Source organism: Glycine soja, chromosome 2 (assembly GCF_004193775.1).
Source record: "Glycine soja cultivar W05 chromosome 2, ASM419377v2, whole genome shotgun sequence".
In the NCBI taxonomy this organism is placed as follows: domain Eukaryota; kingdom Viridiplantae; phylum Streptophyta; class Magnoliopsida; order Fabales; family Fabaceae; genus Glycine; species Glycine soja.
Window position 1 is genome coordinate 28,850,466 of NC_041003.1, and position 20,274 is coordinate 28,870,739.

The 20,274-nt window shown below is 32.8% G+C and overlaps 2 protein-coding genes across 2 annotated transcripts; both read left to right on the top strand.

The window, feature by feature from the left end:
• The first annotated feature begins 4,243 nt into the window (after positions 1-4,243).
• On the top strand, positions 4,244-6,681 carry LOC114392100 (probable L-type lectin-domain containing receptor kinase S.5). The gene has a single exon (XM_028353138.1). The coding sequence runs from the start codon at positions 4,398-4,400 to the stop codon at positions 6,402-6,404; it is 2,007 nt and encodes a 668-aa protein (XP_028208939.1). The 5' UTR covers positions 4,244-4,397; the 3' UTR covers positions 6,405-6,681.
• Positions 6,682-16,149: 9,468 nt separating this feature from the next.
• On the top strand, positions 16,150-16,704 carry LOC114374571 (serine/threonine-protein phosphatase 7 long form homolog). Its single transcript, XM_028332234.1, has one exon. The coding sequence runs from the start codon at positions 16,150-16,152 to the stop codon at positions 16,702-16,704; it is 555 nt and encodes a 184-aa protein (XP_028188035.1).
• Positions 16,705-20,274: the final 3,570 nt, after the last annotated feature.

Below are 20,274 nucleotides of genomic sequence, written 5' to 3' on the forward strand. Positions count from 1 at the left end.
ACTGACGGTGTTTGCAACTAACCGTATTCCCAACGATAAAATCGTCATGTAGTATTTGAAAATATGATCCAGGAAAATGATTTTGCATGTGTGTTAGCCACGACGAAAGTTTCGCATATGACTCATCCCAATCGCCATATTCAATTGCAATGGCTTTCTGTTTCGCCAACCAAGCTTTTTTGTACGACACCTTGTACGCAAATTCACTGTTAATTCTCTCTTGAATCAATGAAACTTTTATTGATGGATCTTCTTTGATCATGCCTGTCAATAGAATAACAAAATTTAAATGACAATTAAGGCTAAACAATAACATAATATGAACATAAAATACGTACCTACTACACAAGTGGCAATTAAATCTGAATCAAGCTTCTCGTGATCTTGGGTCATGGTCATATTGAGACATATGTGTGGTCCACCCCATTGAGTGACTTTCCATGAATAAGTTTTTTTAGATAGAATTGCTCTCATATAGAAAGGGCAAGGACAATCTGCATTTTTATTCAAACAACAAACGACATACTTGTTCCATTTTCTTTCAACCACTTTGAAACTTTGATGCACCTTCATAACATATTGTTTGACTGCATTCTTGACCGCATCTTTACTATCAAAATCCATGCCAACATATAATTCTTGGCCAACATTAAAACTGGATGGCATCTCCAAACCACAAATGTTCTCCTCATCAGGATGACTCCAGTTGATATTATTATAATGCAAAGCATCATTCCAAAATGGATTTTGAATTCCTTGTACACCTAATAGTCCAAAAAAAATTCAAATCATACTTATTTAGCATTAAATACAATTGTCGTCAAATAATAAATGTATTGACGTATTTTTTAAGAGGAAATTATACCTTTTGCTGGGTGAACAATTTTTACTGGTTGAATCATGTCGGTGACTTCATCGTCTGTATCAGATATACTGTCAACACTGTCATCTTCGTCTAAAGACTCTTCAACGTATGAGTTAGACACAAGATAATCATCATCATCATCTTCGTCAACATGTAAATTGCTCATATTTGTTGGCGGTTGTGTCTCATCATTAGATAAATAATTTTCACATGATGTAAGCGAATTTGTAGAATGAAACATTGAACCATCAGCCACATCCTTTTCTACGTACAATTCTAGAACTGACATTTGTTCTTGTTGTTTAAAACTTTTCAGCATCGTTTCAACGTCTTCGTCATCACAAATTTGCAAGGCAATATATTTTCCTGACACTAAAAATCTACAACTGATAGCAGAAATAATTTCATTATTTTGTAACTTTACCTTATCTCCAATTTTTTTCTTCAAAGCATTGAAACTAATTTCACGTTTAATCTGAATCGCTTTTTTACTGCCTTCTAATATTACACCATCATTATCTTCATATACCCTTCCATTGAAATACAACACTATTATAACCGAATTCATCGTGTACCTACAAAAACAATATTTTAATTAATTAATCATAATAAATTAAAAATAGTAAAATGTAATCACAAAAAGTCTCTTTAACACAATTTGACATTAAAACTTTATTCTATAAATAAATTATTAACTTTAAATATTTTTTATGGTAAACACTTAAAAAAATAAACGATTCCAAGGTAGTAATTTTAAAGCCCAAATAAACCATAAACAAAGTTAGTATTATTTATAAATAATTCATTTTCACAATAATAACTTCAACATACGTACTTCAAATAAATATAATGGAAAAAAATTAATTTTAAATACTATTCAAGTTGAATGCTCATAAATTTTTAACACACACCAACAAATCATGAACATCAACCTTATCTAATTAAAAAATTACTATAACTTTATACTAAAATAAATTTCCACACTCAAAATACTTACTTCAAATAATTATGATGTTACAAATTTTTTTACTTTCACACACTTTTGACAATACACGCTTGATCAATTTTTAACACACTAACAAAGTATCAACACCAATCTAATCTAATAAAAAATATACTAAAAATATCATATTTACCAAATTTTTTTGGGACTCAAATATTTTCTTTAAATAAATATCATGACAAATTTCTTCTATTTTATACACACAAACAAGCATATAAAATATAAAACTAATTTAATTAAAAAATTATTAAAAACTATAAATTCAAACTGCTCTAAAAAATTACTTAAAAAATATTTTATAATACAAATTATTTGACTGAAAATTACGAACCTGATTCAGAAATTTAAGCCTCAAGAAGCAAACTTCAAACCTTATGCGGACAAATTTAAATCTCAAGAACGCTCACAGTTTTTGAAAGTTGAAATCTAGTTTTGAACACACACCAACACTAAAGGTTGAAATCTAGTTTTGAATACACACCAACACTGAAGTAATTTAATTAAAAATTTGATGACAAATTTCTTCTATTTTATACACACAAACAACCATATATAATATAAAACTAATTTAATTAAAAATTTCATAAAAACTATACATTCAAACTGCTACAAAAAATTACTTAAAAAAATTATAATACAAATTATTTTGCTGGAAACTACGAAATAAAATATAAAACTAATTTAATTAAAAAAATTAATAAAAATTATACATTCAAACTGCTATAAAAAATTACTTTAAAAAATTATAATACAAATTATTAATTTGGAAACTACGAACCTGATTCAGATATTTAAGCCTCAAGAAGCAAATTTGAAACCTTATGCGGATAAATTTAAACCCTAAACACTCACAGTTTTGAAAACTCAAATCTACTTGTGAACACACAGCAACATTGAAGCAATTCTCGCGTATATAAAGGCCCTAAATCGCCATCCGAAATGGCTATTCCTTCTGCCCTAACTCGCCAATGGGAGTTGCAACTTGTCCTTAACTCGCCAATGGCAATTGCAACTTTCCTTTGGCTTGCCATCTCTGAAAAAGCGAGCCTACCATTGAAAAAGCAAGCCTACCACTTGAAAAAAGCAAGCCTGCCTTCTGCAACTTGGAACTCGCTAGTTTGACTGGCGGTTCCCCTTGCATGGCGATATCGCCATTGGCACTGGCGATTCCTTCCCAAACACCAAACTCGCCAGTTCCACTGGCGGTTTGCGTCGTACATGCATGCAGACTACGTGAAAAACAGTCCCCTTGCGAAAATTGTTTCAAAATTACCCCATCTAGGGAATTAGTTTATAAAAGTACCCCATCTGGGGAAATTTGCCACACCAGTTCTCTACACAAACTATTGCTTTTCAAGTTCTATTTACTTTTCTAATTGTCTTTTTATTTTGTCTTGTACAGTGAGGATTCTGATATTCTTATTTTATTACTCAATTAGCTGAACTATGCAGATTTTTTTATTTTACTCTGCTTGTAAAGTCCGCTCCAAGTCTAAAGTTCTCTCCTCTCTTGTTCAAACAGACAACTCGTGCAGCTGAACCATGAACAACAATATTCCTGGTTGGGATTTTGAGAGTGATACATGTCTCACCAACCAAAGAAAGCTCATAGGGTGTGTGTTTATCTATCTTTGTCAAAGCAGGATAATGTCTATGGCCCTATTAACTTGAAACAGGTGCAGAAAAATGATCAATCAACACTAAGGTCTAGTGGTCCCTATGGAAACTCAAGCAACTTGGATCAAGAAGATGCCGCCTCATAGGTCCAATTCCCACCTGAGTCCCTATGGAAACTACTACTAACTTGTCACAAAGTGAGGCTAGGGAGTACTAAGTTATTCTTTCTCACCTCCATTAAGACTTAATTATTTAAATGATTAGCTTGGTTCTTAATAGAATAATGCCATGTTAGTATTAGGTAGGTTCGGTAGCACACATCGATTTTGACTTGGTGCTATCAGCCGAAGCGATTAGTAGCAGAACTTAGAAAAGTCGTTAAAACTGTACAAGAAATGCCTATCACATAAATAAATATTTTGTAATCCACCATTAGAGACTAAGACTTTATCTTTCCTAATAAAACTTTTTCACATAAATAAATAAAAACTTTTACAATTTCAATGCGTTCTTACTTTATGCATAGCTAGCTAAATGGTCAGAATCGTTTAAGAAATCTACTTTGCCGGCTTTGTAAGTGTTCTAATATTATTTTAATGGTAAGTTAAGAAAAAATTTCATTCCTCAAAAACGAGACAAGAGTTTTCCCCCAGAAAAGATAAAGCTAAAGAGACAAGTATATTTTAGTTAATTTAAACTGGCATTAAAATACCTTGAATTAATCGACCCTACTCCACAGTATAATATATGGTTATAAAAACATAGGAGTTAATGATGCATCCTAAACATTTCATAGCTCAGAATTGGCCTTCAATTTATCCCTTGTTGGTGATCCTTGAGCTTGTCTGAAATTATCACCATACCAACCCTCTAGATCAGGGCCATAATCTTGGTCATTTCACCAACAGAAATATGCACCTCCCTTGGTTAGTCAAATATCAATTAGCATCAACCATCTTCATTATCATTACCCTTACCAAAGTTACCTGCTTTTATTTCAATTTCCCTACCTTCCAAAAAGACAATGAATCTGAGTTATTGCTGAGCAAGAATTCACAAATATACTTCGATGCCATCCAAGTGACCCCAGATATTCGTGGTCCTATACAAGATTATTCTGGACGCGCTTTCTACAAAAAGCCATACAAACTTTGGAATAAAAAGAAGAACCAAATTGCTTCCTTCAACACCACTTTTGTGCTCAACATCAAGCCTGAAACAACCCCTGGCGGAGAAGGCTTGGCTTTTATCTTAACTTCAGATACCACTCTCCCACAAAACAGTTCAGGAGAGTGGCTTGGTATTGTAAATGCTACTTCCAATGGAACCTCACAAGCTGGAATTCTAGCAGTGGAGTTTGACACAAGAAAGAGTTTCTCACAAGATGGCCCTGACAACCATGTTGGCGTCAACATAAACAGCATCAACTCCATCCAACAGGTTCCACTAATCAACACAGGGGTCAATGTTTCATCAGGTATAAATGTAACATTCAAAATTCAGTACTTGAATGACACAATAACGGTTTTTGGTTCGATGACTGGTTTCGAAGAATCTATGGAGACCCTTTTGGTATCTCCACCTCTTAATCTATCTTCCTATCTCCATGAAGTGGTTTACCTTGGTTTCTCAGCCTCAACAAGTAACTACACGGAGCTGAACTGTGTGAGATCATGGGAATTCAGTGGTGTTGACATTGCAGATGATGATAATAAAAGTCTCTTGTGGGTTTACATCACTGTTCCAATAGTGATAGTTATTGTTATCATAGGAGGGATGGTGATCTTTTTATTGTGTTGGCAAAGGAAGCGCCATATGGAGAGGCCAGAAGATGCATATCCAAGGATAGAGGATCAGATTCAGTATTCCTCTATGGCTCCAAAGAAGTTTAAGCTAAGGGAAATAACAAAAGCAACCGGTGGATTCAGCCCTCAAAACAAGCTTGGAGAGGGTGGGTTTGGAACTGTGTATAAGGGCCTATTGGAAAACAAGGAGGTGGCTGTGAAGAGAGTCTCCAAGAACTCACGCCAAGGGAAGCAAGAATTTGTGGCAGAAGTGACAACAATTGGAAGCCTTCACCACAGGAATTTGGTGAAACTCACTGGCTGGTGCTATGAGAAAAGAGAGCTTCTCCTTGTGTATGAGTTCATGCCAAAGGGAAGCCTAGACAAGTACCTCTTTGGTGACAAAAATTTTGGTAATAACACCCTTGAAGAGGGGTATTCTTTAACACTGAATTGGGAAACAAGGCACAGTGTGATTCATGGTGTGGCTCAAGCATTAGACTATCTCCACAATGGGTGTGAAAAGAGGGTGCTTCATAGAGACATCAAGGCCAGCAACATAATGTTGGACTCAGATTACAATGCCAAGTTGGGAGACTTTGGCTTGGCCAGAACCATTCAGCAGAGAAATGAAACACACCACTCTACAAAGGAGATTGCAGGCACACCAGGGTACATGGCTCCAGAGACCTTTCTCACAGGAAGAGCAACAGTGGAAACAGATGTGTATGCATTTGGGGTTCTTGTTTTGGAGGTTGTGTGTGGAAGGAGGCCAGGGAGTGTGTACGCACAAGATGACTACAAGAACAGCATTGTGTATTGGGTGTGGGACTTATATGGGAAGGGGAAAGTAGTTGGTGCTGTGGATGCAAAGTTGAAGAAGGAGGAGATTAAGGAGGAAGAAGTGGAGTGTGTTCTTGTTCTGGGCTTGGCATGTTGCCATCCAAACCCACACCATAGACCATCCATGAGAACTGTTCTTCAGGTTCTGAATGGGGAAGCAACCCCACCTGAGGTGCCTAAGGAAAGACCAGTTTTCATGTGGCCTGCTATGCCTCCATCTTTCAAAGAAGCTGAAGATTCTTCCCTCGTCCAGGGAACACTCGCCCCGTTCACTGAAATCACTGGCAGATGATGAAATTGTTTGTGTTGTGTTGACCAAAGCTAGGAACTAATCAAGATTGTCCTGGTTGTAGTTGGAGATTTCGAATCATTCTTGCATTCATTGATTTTAGCTTTTTCTATTTAAATGCGTGTGCATAGTTGATAATTATGTGTTGTAGCTTGATATATATATGCACACAACATTGTTTAAATTTTATGTCATTCAATCTTTGCATGTATAGATCCTTTTGCAGCTAGATGTAAATGATATCTACCATGTATTAGAAAGACTTTTTTTTTTTACATTATTTGTATTATCTTGATGTATTATAACATTTCCTTGAATCGTTCAAAAGCTGTGGATATCTCATGTCAAGTAGTGCTATGATTAAATTAGAGTATATAAGTGAGAATAACTTTCATCTTATAAATTGATTATGTCATTATCGAACCACCCATAGATATAAAAAATTCTACAATGTTCAAGATCTCTATGTGAAAGGTGTGTGTTTGGGATCCTACGTTGACTTGTGATGTGACTAAATTGAAATATGTAAGTGGAGGATAACTCTCACATTACAAGTGAGCTTTGTAGGGTTAAGTTAAAAAAAGTAGTGTTTAATCTCATGGGATGCATGCATGAATTATTTAAATTTAAATATTATATTGTAGGCTTAAATATGACTTTAGTTTGGGAAAAATATGTTTTTGGTTTCTCAAATTGAAAAATCAATCATTTTAGTCCCTCAAATTTTAAAAATACATTTTTATTCTATGGAGCCGGATGACATTAACTAAAGTAGGAATATGACTCTTAAAAGTGAATAGTGTCAAATGTCGATAATGTCATGTCACCACTTTTTAATATTTCCATTGATTAACGATTATCAAAAGTTCATATATATATATATATATATATATATATATATATATATATATATATATATATATATATACATATGAAGGGTAGTTTGACATGATTGAAGGAGATATTTCTTGCGTAATTGTGGAAAAAGTATGTGAAATGCAACTTTGATATTAACAAAAGAAAAAAGGAGATTCACATCAAAAAGAAAAGAAAAGGAGAAAATTTAGTCTTTATCCTTGACAATCCTTAACTAACATGGTAATTCAAATTAGGACAATTTGTATCATTGGTCAAGTGGATCAATTGACATTAGTTATTTTAGCTCAATGAGTAATCTCAAGTTCGAGTCTTCTATATTTTTTTGGTCATAGGTTAGAGACTGCGGGCGTCTTCCAATCCACTAGATCAGAGATTAATATCGTTTGCAGCGCATGACTAGTGCTGGTCCAAGAGAATTTTTGCACACAAAAGAAATTGAACACAGGTTCTCTTGATTGAGTTAAAATATTTAGAGAAAAAATAATTATTAGTTATCTTACTTGATTTATAACAACTTATAACAATCGGTAAATGTTCTAAATATTACAGATAGAAAAAATCTATTTTCAAACTTTTGACAATTGTTAGTCAATGTGATTCTTAGCTCATACTAAAGTCAAAGATGAAATTGACTTTATAAACCATAATGTTAAAAATTAAATAAAGTCAACCAAATTATTTTTTTATTTGTAGCCAACCAAATTAATAATTGCTATGATATGAAAAATTAAATTAATTGATAATATTTATATCTCACTAATTGATGTTTTGCTTCCAAAATTTATTCACTTTTGACTTCTTAATGGTTTTCTAGATTTGTACTTGAAAATAAGATGAAGCAGTTCAACCTTAATGATTTTTTTAATGATAAATATTAGATGTTAATTTTTATTAGTGATAGAATTTCAAATTCACCATATTTCTTTCATGTCTTTTTCTCCTTTAACTATGAAGTCAAATTTATTTATGAGTCCTGTTCCACCTCAATAATAGTAGGATCTAGAGTCAATAAAACTTAACCAAATAATTATAAGTCACTTTAGAAAGATTCTAAGGCTATATTATTCTTTTAGTTCACATGATATATAAAATTACTTTTTAAACTATAATCAATTATTAGATGAGGATTAATTAAGTTAGTTTAAGAGCATTTTTGTATAAAATTACATTTTTTAATATGGTTTTTTTATATATTAAATTTTTATAGAGTTTAATGTTTATGCATAATTTTGCATTGTTATTCAATTACAAACAAATTATTATTTGAATTACTTTAAGATAATTATTTTAAAAGTTAATAAACTTAATTATCATATATAACAATTATGATTAAATGACTATATAAAACTTTTCACACTATTGGTACATAACCTTTTTTCCTCATTTTTATAATCTAACTTTAATATTTTATTATTATCTCAATGATTATACATGTCAAACTTTAGATAAATCAAATACTATAAAAGTGGTCTACCTAGCACCTCGTTCTTTACCCTGTTAGATTAATCTTTAATAAACAGACTTATCTCAATAATTATTTTTATTATATATATATATATATAATTACTATCCTTTATAAATAGCATTTTTATTAGTCAAAAGAAAATAAAATCCTTAATTCAACTCCAGGCATGATTCTCGATTTTAATAATGTATTTCGAATTAGTTTATTCCTAAACTATATTTTATAATATTTGAATATTTTATTTTATAGTGGTTTTTTTTTCTTAAACTTGTTTTTCATTCTCATAAAATTGGAAATATAAACTTTTTATCCCAGCAAAAATTTTAATGTGTTTTTTTATCCTCATAAAATTAAAATGTTATTTTTATGTTTGAAGTAAGGTTGAAATATTTAAACCTAAGAATATAACTTGATATAACTTGTTTACGTAATCTACGCATATAACTTGTTTAGATGCATTATATGCATGAATGATGTAAAAATAAATGATGTAAAAATAAATGACATTTACATTGATTTATGTATCACCGATTTAGAAAATTATAATCATAAATTTGGATACAACCAATCTTGTTTTGTGAAAAAAAAATATACATTTCAACTCTACAATAATCAATCATGTATTAAAAATTCTATATTGACAAAAAACGTCCATGCCCATTTTATGTTTTTCTTTCTGTCTGGCTGTTCTTTTGGTTCACGTTTGGCCGTCCAAGAAAAATGAATGCATTCTCACTCTCCTCTACTGACTACTGGGCTAGTATTTGATCAAACAAAGCTCCATTAGTGCTTCTCTTTTTCTCTTCTGACGAAAGTTTGAAGCCCAAAGCATGTGAATGCTGTTAAGTGGGCCCCTGGATGTTGAAGTTTTCCAGCCGTTAGATTAGTTTGATCAGTGGTGAGAGACTGAGAGTAAGAGGATCTTGGAAGGGAGAAACGAAGATTCTGTTTCCATTTGTTAAATTGGGAGGAACAAGGAAGTTTTAAGGCTTCAAGTGGTAACTTCAATCTCGTAATTGTATTTTGTTTGAATCCATTTGATTTGTTTTAAGATTTTCCTTGTTGTGTGCGTTCGTTTTGGTTGTGATGCTGGGAAATTTCGGGTATTATTTTTTGAGTGGGATGAGTTAATTTAGTGTTTTGGCTGGAAATTTTTCTGTTTTATATTTGATTGGCAATGGTTGAGATTGCTTGCGCTAATGTTGTTATTAGGTCATTTAAATTGATTGTTGATCTAAAATTTCAATGGAAATTTTGTTGCTTTGTGTATCCCGCAAGCTGAACCGAGAGAGAAAGGTGGTTAGTGTTCAATTCAACGGACAACGATTTTATTTTCCTGTTATTAATCAAATGGTTGAGTCTGAGTTTGGAAGTTGGATTAGAAAGAAATTTCTAGTAGGACTGTTAAAAAAGATCAGTTTTAAAAAAATAACTATAACTAATTATATAAAAATAATTATAAAACTATAACCAATTTTAAAGTCATTATTTTAAATACTTTATTTTTATTCATTTTAAAAACAATAACATGTTATATCAAATTATAACTAATTATATAAAATTAATTATGATTATAGCTGTCATACTTACTTATAATATAATTATTTATTAATTATGATTATAGTCACCTAAATACTCAAATCTTGAGCATTCTTAATTTCTAGCACGAAGTGTGAGTAAACAATGGAAATCGTAGTGGCAGATGAGATGGAGTTTGTACAATTGAAGTGAGTACAACGAAGGCTGCAAAATTGGACTACGGCAAATAAGAGCTTCCGAGACTAAGTTCTAGAAAAAGGCTATACATGAATTTTTTTTTCACCAAAATTTACATAGAGGAGGAAATAGAGTGTTGATTCTCCTCTATCACTGCTTCTAAGAAAATAACATAAAACTAAAAATAAAAACTAAACAGAATAAAATAAAATTCAGATTTCATTCATTGATCTCTTTCCCTAAAAAGAGGACTACATTAGTATAGACTAATTGATGTCAACATCTTATTGTTTAAAATAAAAATTATAATACAAATATTCAACTTCATCTTATATAATTTTTTAGTCATTTAACTTCGAAAGTATATTTAGATCTTCTTAGGCCCATCCTAATATTGTCATCCCCTTCAAACTAAACCTTGCCCCCAAGGTCCTTGAAAAATTTAGAAAGTTGTTGTTGAGATTGCAACAAGGTGAAAAGGCAAATCAAATTTATACTCTACTAAAAAAAATTGATTTTTACGACGCACGATAAACAATAGTTCTTCCAAAACCGTTGTCAATTTTAAAGTGGTGTCATTTTTGTAAATATAAAAAACATTTCAACAACGGTTCTGCGAAAACGTCGTTGAAATCGCAAAACAATCACAATTTTCTTAAAAACTGTTGTCATTTTTGAGTATTTAAAGATGATTTTTATGAAAAATCATCTTTGAATGAGGCTAATTTTGATTTTTGTTCTAAAAAATTACATAATTTTTGGAGTTTGGTTCGGTTTTCGTATCTTATTACAAAAAAAATGGAATAAAACGAACAAATCGCATATTATAAGTATATTATTTTTCATTGTCATAATTAACAATAAGTACTAACTAATTTATTACTTTTCTTTTGCTTTTTGCTTTATAATGTATATTTTACTTTCATGTGTTAAAAAATAATGTAGTAATATTATTAAATATCAAGTGATGTATAAATTACTATTATGTTACATAAAGAGTTGGTAATAATATTTTATCTCAATTCTAAATAGAAGTGAAAATAATAATTTTTAACTAAAATATGTTAAACAAAATTTTATAAAAATAAAATTCATTTATAAATTAATATAGCACATATAAACATCTCTACTTTGATTTTATATTTGACTCAATGATTTTTATTTTATGTTTGATTTGGATGATTTTTTTGTCTAAAAGTCAAATCTAATGATTTTTTTTTTCTAAAAGTCAAATCAAACGGTATCATAAAACATTCCTACCTTGAGATGCTTCCTACTACGGAGAAGAGCGTGACGACCGCCACCAAGACACACGATTTTTGTTGCTACTATGGAAAAGAGCAAGTAATGATCATTGTAATTAAAAGTCTGGTAAACAGTGAACACATAGAAATCTCAAATATTGATTGAACAATGAATATGTAGTGTTTTCTTTGTCGGCGTTTTGCACTTTTAATGCGCCTTTAGCAATTTTCCTTATTGATGGATCTATACAGATTGAAGGAAATGTGTATGGATAAATCATCCCCTAATGCATATGATTAATGTAGATTTTCGGAAACGCAATTCCAGAACATTTTCTTTATATTCTGGATTGAAGTAATCCAGAAAACATAAGTCACGGAATGTCAAATCCATAATACATAAACATTGCTGAACCTTTTCAAAATTCGCAAATCCAAAAATAGTTTTTGGAATTAACAAAAACTAATTCTAGATTATGTGTAATGAATTCAGCATTTTGAAAAATAACAAAATACCAAAAAAAAAAAAACAAACCATACTTCAAAACACGTAGAAAAGAACGACTTGTGATCTACAATGAAGGGAGAAGAAAAACCAAACAAGAACTTGTAAAATGGAAAGGGTAGCGTTGGAATGTTAGAATTTAGGAAGATACAAGAAGTAATTTATGGGATGTAGGAAGCAATTCCCTAAAACCAATAATAATAACCATATGATAAAGATAAATTTGATAATTATATATTTTTAGGGTTATCACAAAGCCAAATTCAAGACTCCTCTAGAGTGCGTCTGGATAGAGAATTTTAACTGATGAAAGTAATTTATCTGAAAATTTAAATTTCTTTAATCTAAAATTTATTGTTTGGATTTTTTTATGAAGAATTTAAAATTTTGGAATTTTAAAACAGAATTTTAAACAATTAAAAATGTGGAATTTTAATTTCCTTCTAAAAGGTGAGAAATTAAAATTCTCTTCTTGATAAAAGAACCTTCCAAAACGTTCGTGTGTTTCCTTTATAAGCTTCATCCTCTCTTTCACCTAAAAATTTTCAAAATCCCGTTCTCGAACTCGTGACTCTTCCCTCACACCGATGATCCTCTACTTCAAGAAACACTGTCTGAGCTCACGAAGCGTCGACCGGGTGTGGACACAGGGGGATACGTAGAATGCCACCCGACAGTCAGGAGAGCAGCCATCGTTGCCTATCACGCCGTAGAGGTGCTCGACGGCGCGGAGGGTCTGGGCCATGCCTTGTGCTGTTAACTGAATGCTGTGATCGAGTATAGTGGTATACGTCGTTATGTCCCAGTTCCCCTACGACTCCCCATGCCGTATCAATACTCTTCTCTTTAGAAGCACACCAACCATATATTCTCTTCTCTTTGCATTTATTTTCTTTTACCCTCACAATTTTAATTTATTTTTATCCAAACACAAAATTTTGAAAATAAAAGAATTTCACTTGAAGTATTTGAAATTCTTAGAATTTAAGGGTGTGTTTGGTTTACATTTTCATTTCCTGTTTTCATTTTCTGAAAATTGTTTTCATTTTCAAAATATTAGAATTCTGAAAATATGTTTAGTTTGACTTCTTGTTTTTTGCTTTCAAGAAATAAAAACACTGAAAATGTATTTTCAAAAGGAAATGTATTTTTATATTTGCTTAAAATTACATTCCTTGCCATCACATTTTCATTTTACCCAAAATGAGGTTCAGAATTTCAACTGAAAACAGGATTTTATTGTTTCCAGATTTTGGTTCGTTTGAGAAAATATTTTCACTGAAAATGTTTTCAAAAATCCAACTAAACGCATTTTCATCACCATTTTCTATTTCCAGTGAAAATGAAAACATAAAATAGCCAAATCAAACACCCCTTAAAATTTCTCAGAATTTTAAAATTTCTCATCCAAACACACTCAAGGAAAATGAGTTTGGTATCACTCAAACCAATGACACGATGGTGTATATAATTATAATTATAATTATTCTAATTAAATTTTATTAATAGTCTCTCTTATTTATTTTGAATGTGCATTTCATATATTTTTCTTACAATTAGCTAAAATATTTCCTTTTCAATCATCCTCATTTTATCTTTATTTATATACTTGATTTTTTAAGTGTCCATCTCTTTCACTCTTTTCTCTATAAACCTAAATTAAATTTCATTAGTTTTTCTTAAGAAATTGTAATTATAGTTACAATTACAAAATGGTTATATATCACAATTTAAATTATTCCATCCATTAATAGTTACTCTCAACGTTGACCAACAACACCACCCTCGTCGAAGCCTCATGCCTCTGCTACCACGACCAAGAAGGCGTCAGAATCATGACGGTCCATAACAACGTCCTCCAATCCATCACTAGCATGGCTTCGTCGATGTAGCCCACAATGACAACTTCGTCAATTACTGTACCCTTCGAACCAACCTCAAAGATAATGACTCCATCTTCAACACAACCTCCAAACACAGATAACCCTAAAGTCCCGATTTGGATGACGAGGATTACCACCATCACGAAGTTGTCAAATAGGTCCATGTTATCTGAAGCTCGTCGTGCCTATGCACGAACCCGGACCCTTCCTCCCAACACAACCAGGACGAGGACAAAGAAGAAGATGATTAGGAAGGGGAGGTAGAACATGAGGTGAACATCGTGGATAAGAAAGTGATTGATGTTAATAATGATAAGGACAAGGCCAAGGAGCATGCCACATTTCGCACCCGTCGACCTAGTTCCTGGAATCCACTTGAGGTTGCAATGAGGGGATCCTTAACAGCGGCAAGCTTGCCCACAATCAAAAGAACAAAACATAACAAAGTTAGGATAACATTTCCGAGGATTTGTATTTGGGAGTCAATGGGTGAAGTCGGTGTCATCACATGCTTTAATATTGATAATGTGGAGGTGTAGATGTTTTTACCTCGACGGAACGACGATGAATAGTAAAGAGATGAGAAAGAACCCTTGTTGTTTCTTGAGTGAAGTGAAGAGGCCTAGCGCAACCATTGTTCCTGGTCACGGTAGTAGAGGCATATGAGGCTTTGACCAGGGTGTTGTTGTTGGTCAAAGTTGAGAGTACTATCAATGGATTGAAAAAACCACGAAACCAAAGGCAAAATCACCAAATAAGGCCCCTTTTAGAAATTTATTACCAAATAGGGTCCCTTTTGTAATTATTTACCTTGGGGGTCTGTTTTTTTTATTACAAAGTGGTACCCCGACAGGCGCATCCCGCGACACAGCGACACGTGGCACTGGATGACTGGAAGCGTTGCACACGAGGGCGCCCTGGTTCGCGCCCCTGACACGGGCGTCTCTGCTAGCGCCTAGGGACCTGGTGTGACTGCTAGCGCCCCTGTTGCAGGCGCCCCTGCTAGCGCAGGGCAGCTAAGCGCATCCAGCTCCATTAAAGGGCAGCTGGTCCGCCCCCACTCCCTCCTTCTCCCCCAAGCCCACCTGCTCCCCACTTGTTCCTCAGCTGGTCCCTGAGCCTTGTCCCCCCCTCCTAGCCACTCCATTGTTTGTTCCCCTTCCCCCAGCAGTATTCTTTGTGACTTGGAATGTTAATTTTTTGTATTGTTTCAAATTTATTTATTTTTTATAAATTGTTATATTTTATTATTTGTATGTTTTTTTTTTTTTGCAGGTAGTCATTTTCTGTACAACAAAATTGTATTCACTCACAACAAGTTTATTTTCTTTATCCTTATATATTTTTGCTGTTAGTTTAATTTGTTTATCATTTTAGTTATTTTTTATTAATTATGTAACAAATTGTTTATTTTTTTTACGGTTGTTTAATTTTTAGAATATAATTTTAATTAAGATTGATAATAAATATTACTGTAATATTGTTATTGGGCGTATTTAAAAAAGAAAGGCATATTGAGTTTGATACAATATATCAATAGTTTAAAATTTAAATCAAACTCTAAATTATAATTAATAACTTTTAAAATAAAAATTTAAAATTAAGAAAAAAAATTCCTCAATGTGAAGAAATTATATATATATATATATATATATATATATATATATATATATATATATATATATATATATATATATGTTTTCTTGTGTGTGTGTGTGTGTGTGTGTGTGTGTGTGTGTGTGTGTGTGTGTGTGTGTGTGTGTGTGTGTGTGTGTGTGTGTGTGTGTGTGTGTGTGTGTGTGTGTGTGTGTGTGTGTGTGTGTGTGTGTGTGTGTGTGTGTGTGTGTGTGTGTGTGTGTGTGTGTGTGATGTGGCATCTGAACCATTAGAGTATGATTTATTGTGGATGCAAAAAAATCATATATTACAACATATTTGGAATGGTGCTAATGATAGGATGTTAAAAATCCGACGAGCCACACCACTGTACAATCATAGAGAAGCACCGCCCGACGAAATTATTCCTCTATTACAAGTTTCGAGTTTGTACCTGATAATGAAATTGGCGCAGTTGAAAGTAAATGGAGCATTAGTTAATGCTTTTATTGAAAGGTGGAGGCCAAAAACGTATACATTTCATTTGAAGTGTGGGGAGGCAACTATTACACTTCAAGATGTTTCTGTGCTACTTGGTATTCCTGTGGATGGAAGACCTTTAATTGGAAATACAAATATTGACTGGTTTGAGTTGTGTCATGAATTATTGGGTGTCATGCCTGACGATGCTGCAGTTGATGGGAACTCACTTTTATTGAGTTGGCTGACTTCTCATTTTGCAAATATTCATGATTTTACAGGTAACCAAGAAGGGCTTGAAAGATTTGCTCGTGCTTGGATCTTACAATTCATAGGAGGGGTAATGTTTGTTGACAAAAGCAGCAAAAGGGTGCCAATGAGATATTTGCAATTTTTGAGAGACCTTAGAGAGTGCAGCAGTTATGCATGGGGAGCTGCTGTTTTGGGTAACCTTTATAGAGAAATGTGCATTGCAACAGACTATAATGCTAAATCAATAGGCGGTTTCACTCTCTTGATTCAATTATGGGCATGAGAACGATGCCCAACGTTAGCCCCGTCAGTTATTCCTCCACAACAACAAAACGCGCCACTTGCTTACAGGTATACTTTCCTTTACTATTTTGAATTGATAATTAATAAACGTGTTTGGTTGATGTTAATCATTATTCTATGTAACATTTTATTTTGTTATTTAATTTTTTGTGAAGATGGTTAGGAGGTGAATTGCATCACATAGGCAATGATAATTTACTTGAGTTTCGTCGTAAATTAGATGTCATGAAATGCGACGAGGTAACAATTTTGACGTTTGTTTATTAAATAATGTTGTAATTCTTAATAATTTATTAAATTTAATTTTTATATGCAATTTTTCTGGGTCCCTTATTCTGAACATGTGGAAATGAATTTGAGTCAAGTTTATTTTTTTGGGTCTGTATTATGGACATGTATCATACCACTTATTTGTTTTCAAAAAGCGAAATGGCACCAGCCGGATAGAGTCATGAGACAATTTGGAATGCAACAACCTATTCCGGGCCCAGTAATGCAACCCAACAACATACATGACTTGACATTAAAGGGAAAGGAAGGAAAAAATTGGATGCGACTAATGCAACCCGCGCTTAATGAATGGAATAGTCACTATGAAAGGAGAGTAGAGCAAATGCCGCCACAAACAGGGACCCTTAGTCTGAACTCTAAATATATGAGGTGGTATAGGCGTAAAACAAAAGTTTATGTCGACCCAAAACATGCAAGAAGAGGACTATTGATATACATTGTTCATTATAATTTAGAAAAGAATGTTGCGCTTATTGAAGATTATTTTAATAATTATTCCTTTATTTTTTATGCAGGGTGAAATCGCCGAAACACTACATTTTATGGTGTCGCCTGTTGGGAGAAAGATTTGTACTTTTGATGATTTACTACCATGTATCGAGAAGATCACTCTTTTGTCTGACGAAGAGGATAAGATACTTGAGGCACATGAAGATGCTCCCCCTTCTCAGCCACAATTTGAACATCAACAGTTTAATATACTACAACAAAGTGTGGAGACTCGAGGCTTAGCGCGACGTCAGGAAACTGTTGATGCAGCAACGTACAGTTTGCTTCCGATGCCAGAACGACAACATGGAATGTATTACACACCGCCGACATTCACCTAAGAACCGTCGTAGATGCCGCCGATGTATTCATACCCACATGATTTTCAACTAGGGTATAGTTTTACAGACATATTTGGGTCCTCTCCTCCTTCAACGGGAACTCCTTCATTTACCCAAAGTGGTCAACTATCGACCCCAAATGCCTCACTTGCTAGTCTGTGGAATGTACCTGGAGATATACCCGACATGGACGACTTATTAGGGGTCGATTTACGTCATGATTTCTCTGCCGAGGCTGACCAAGTGGATGAAAGGGCGAATCGTAGAAGAAGAAATCCTAATAGGGCAGCTAGAAATTGGGACCGGCCATGTGGGACTTCGTCGCGACATCACAGACATAGTGATGATTGATTAATAATGAGTTTACATTTTTTCCACATGTTTTAACATTTTCATGTACTTTGTATTATTTTTTTCCATGTGTTTAATATTGTCATGTACTTTGTATGGTCTTTTTCCATGTTAATTTTATATTATTGCCACTTTAACGTTTCAATCTTATTGTGTAATGCTTTTAAAATAAATAAAAATAAATAGCGATAATGTCAATGACACATAATTATAACCAAATATTAAATTATTAAGTTACAAAAAAGTTGGTGGCCTATAATGCAAACATATAACAAAAGTGATCTCTAACGTAATTTAATGGCCAAATCAAAAAGCATTTTAAAATATTTTAGGATTTCAAAATGTATTTTATTGAAAATGTACTTATATATACTTCAAAAAGAGAGAATAATAAAATATAAAAAAATAACAAATAATAATAAAAATGAAAAAAAATAAAATTTTTGATAAACAAATAATAAACAAATTCAAAAATATACAATTTAGAGTCTATAAAAAATAATGTTATTGAAATTTTGGGGTGGGGGATGTGGGAATATAAAAAAAAAACATAATACTAATAATAAAAATGAAAAACAATTAAAATTTTTGATAAACAAATTTAAAAATATACAATTTAGAGTCTATAAAAAATAATTTTATTGAAATTCTGGGGTGGGGGGGTGTGAGAAGAGACTGGGGAGGTGTGGAAAGAGGCTGGGGGGTGTGAGAAGAAGAGACTGAGGGGTGTGGGAAGAGGCTGAGGGGGTGTGAGAAGAAGAGACTGGGGGGTGTGGGAAGAGGCTGGGGGTGTTGGGGGGGGGGGGGGTGGGGCAGGCGCCTGGCTGCCCTGCGCTAGCAGTCGCGCCTGCCAAGGCGCCAGGTCCCTGGGCCCTAGCAGAGGCGCCCGTGTCAGGGGCGCGTACCAGGGCGCCCTAGTGCGCAACGCTTCCAATCGTCCAGTACCACGTGTCACTGTGTCGCGGGAAGCGCCTGTCGGGGTACCACTTTGTAATAAAAAAATAGATCCCCAAGATAAATAATTATAAAAGGGACCCTATTTGGTAATAAATTTCTAAAAGGGACCCTATTTGATGATTTTGCCCGAAACCAAATGTCTTACTAAAAATTTAGGGGAACTAAAATTATGAACTTGTACCAGGGAAACCAAATCACAATTTAACCTTAAAAATATTTATTTATTATAAATTTTAATCATATAAAATTAAACATTTAAATGCACAAAGCTTAAAATCATATATGTTTTTAGTTTGTCGACTATTATTATAAAAAATATTTAATTCCAATAAGAGAAGTATTCCAATTAAAAAAAAAACAATAAGAAAATCAGGTAGAGTTTAAGGTCCAATGACAAATTGAACATCATTTATATTTTATCCCTTAATCCCATAACTAGTTTATCCTAGCACGTGAAATATTTTCCCGAGGACAAACTCTATGTAGGTTCGGTGGCACAGATCTAAGCTGAAGGGATTATTAGCTGAACTTAGAAAAGCCATTAAAATCATACATGGAATACCAATCAAAAGTCATAATATACCTTTGAATATACATTAAAAGTCAATGATGTTACTTTTCTTTTTAAAAGACAATTTTATGATTGACTAAACGATAATACATACCGTACATGTAACTACATTTTGATTTAATTCAAAACTAAAACTTATAAATATATTTAAGAAGAAAAATTATATTTATACACCTTGAGAGAGATAGAAAAACTTGGATAAGTGATTGATATGATTAATAGCATAATGTAACAAAAAGAAAGAGATACAAAATGAAAGATGTCAATGGGATGTTGAACTATTTATTTTATTGAAATGTCTAAATATCATAACTCGTTCGAGAAATCTACCATTTGTTAACTGTATCGGCTTTATATGTGTTCTAATGTTGTTTTAATCTTATACGAAATCAAAGGAGGAATTTTTTTCATTCCTCATAAAAGGACACAAGAATAATGATATTTAGACACCTCATTATTTCAATACTTAATTAGCATTTCTTATTTCTCATTATATCTTTCTTTTTATCATATATCATACTTGTATTTTTGTTTTTACTCTTCTCTACGA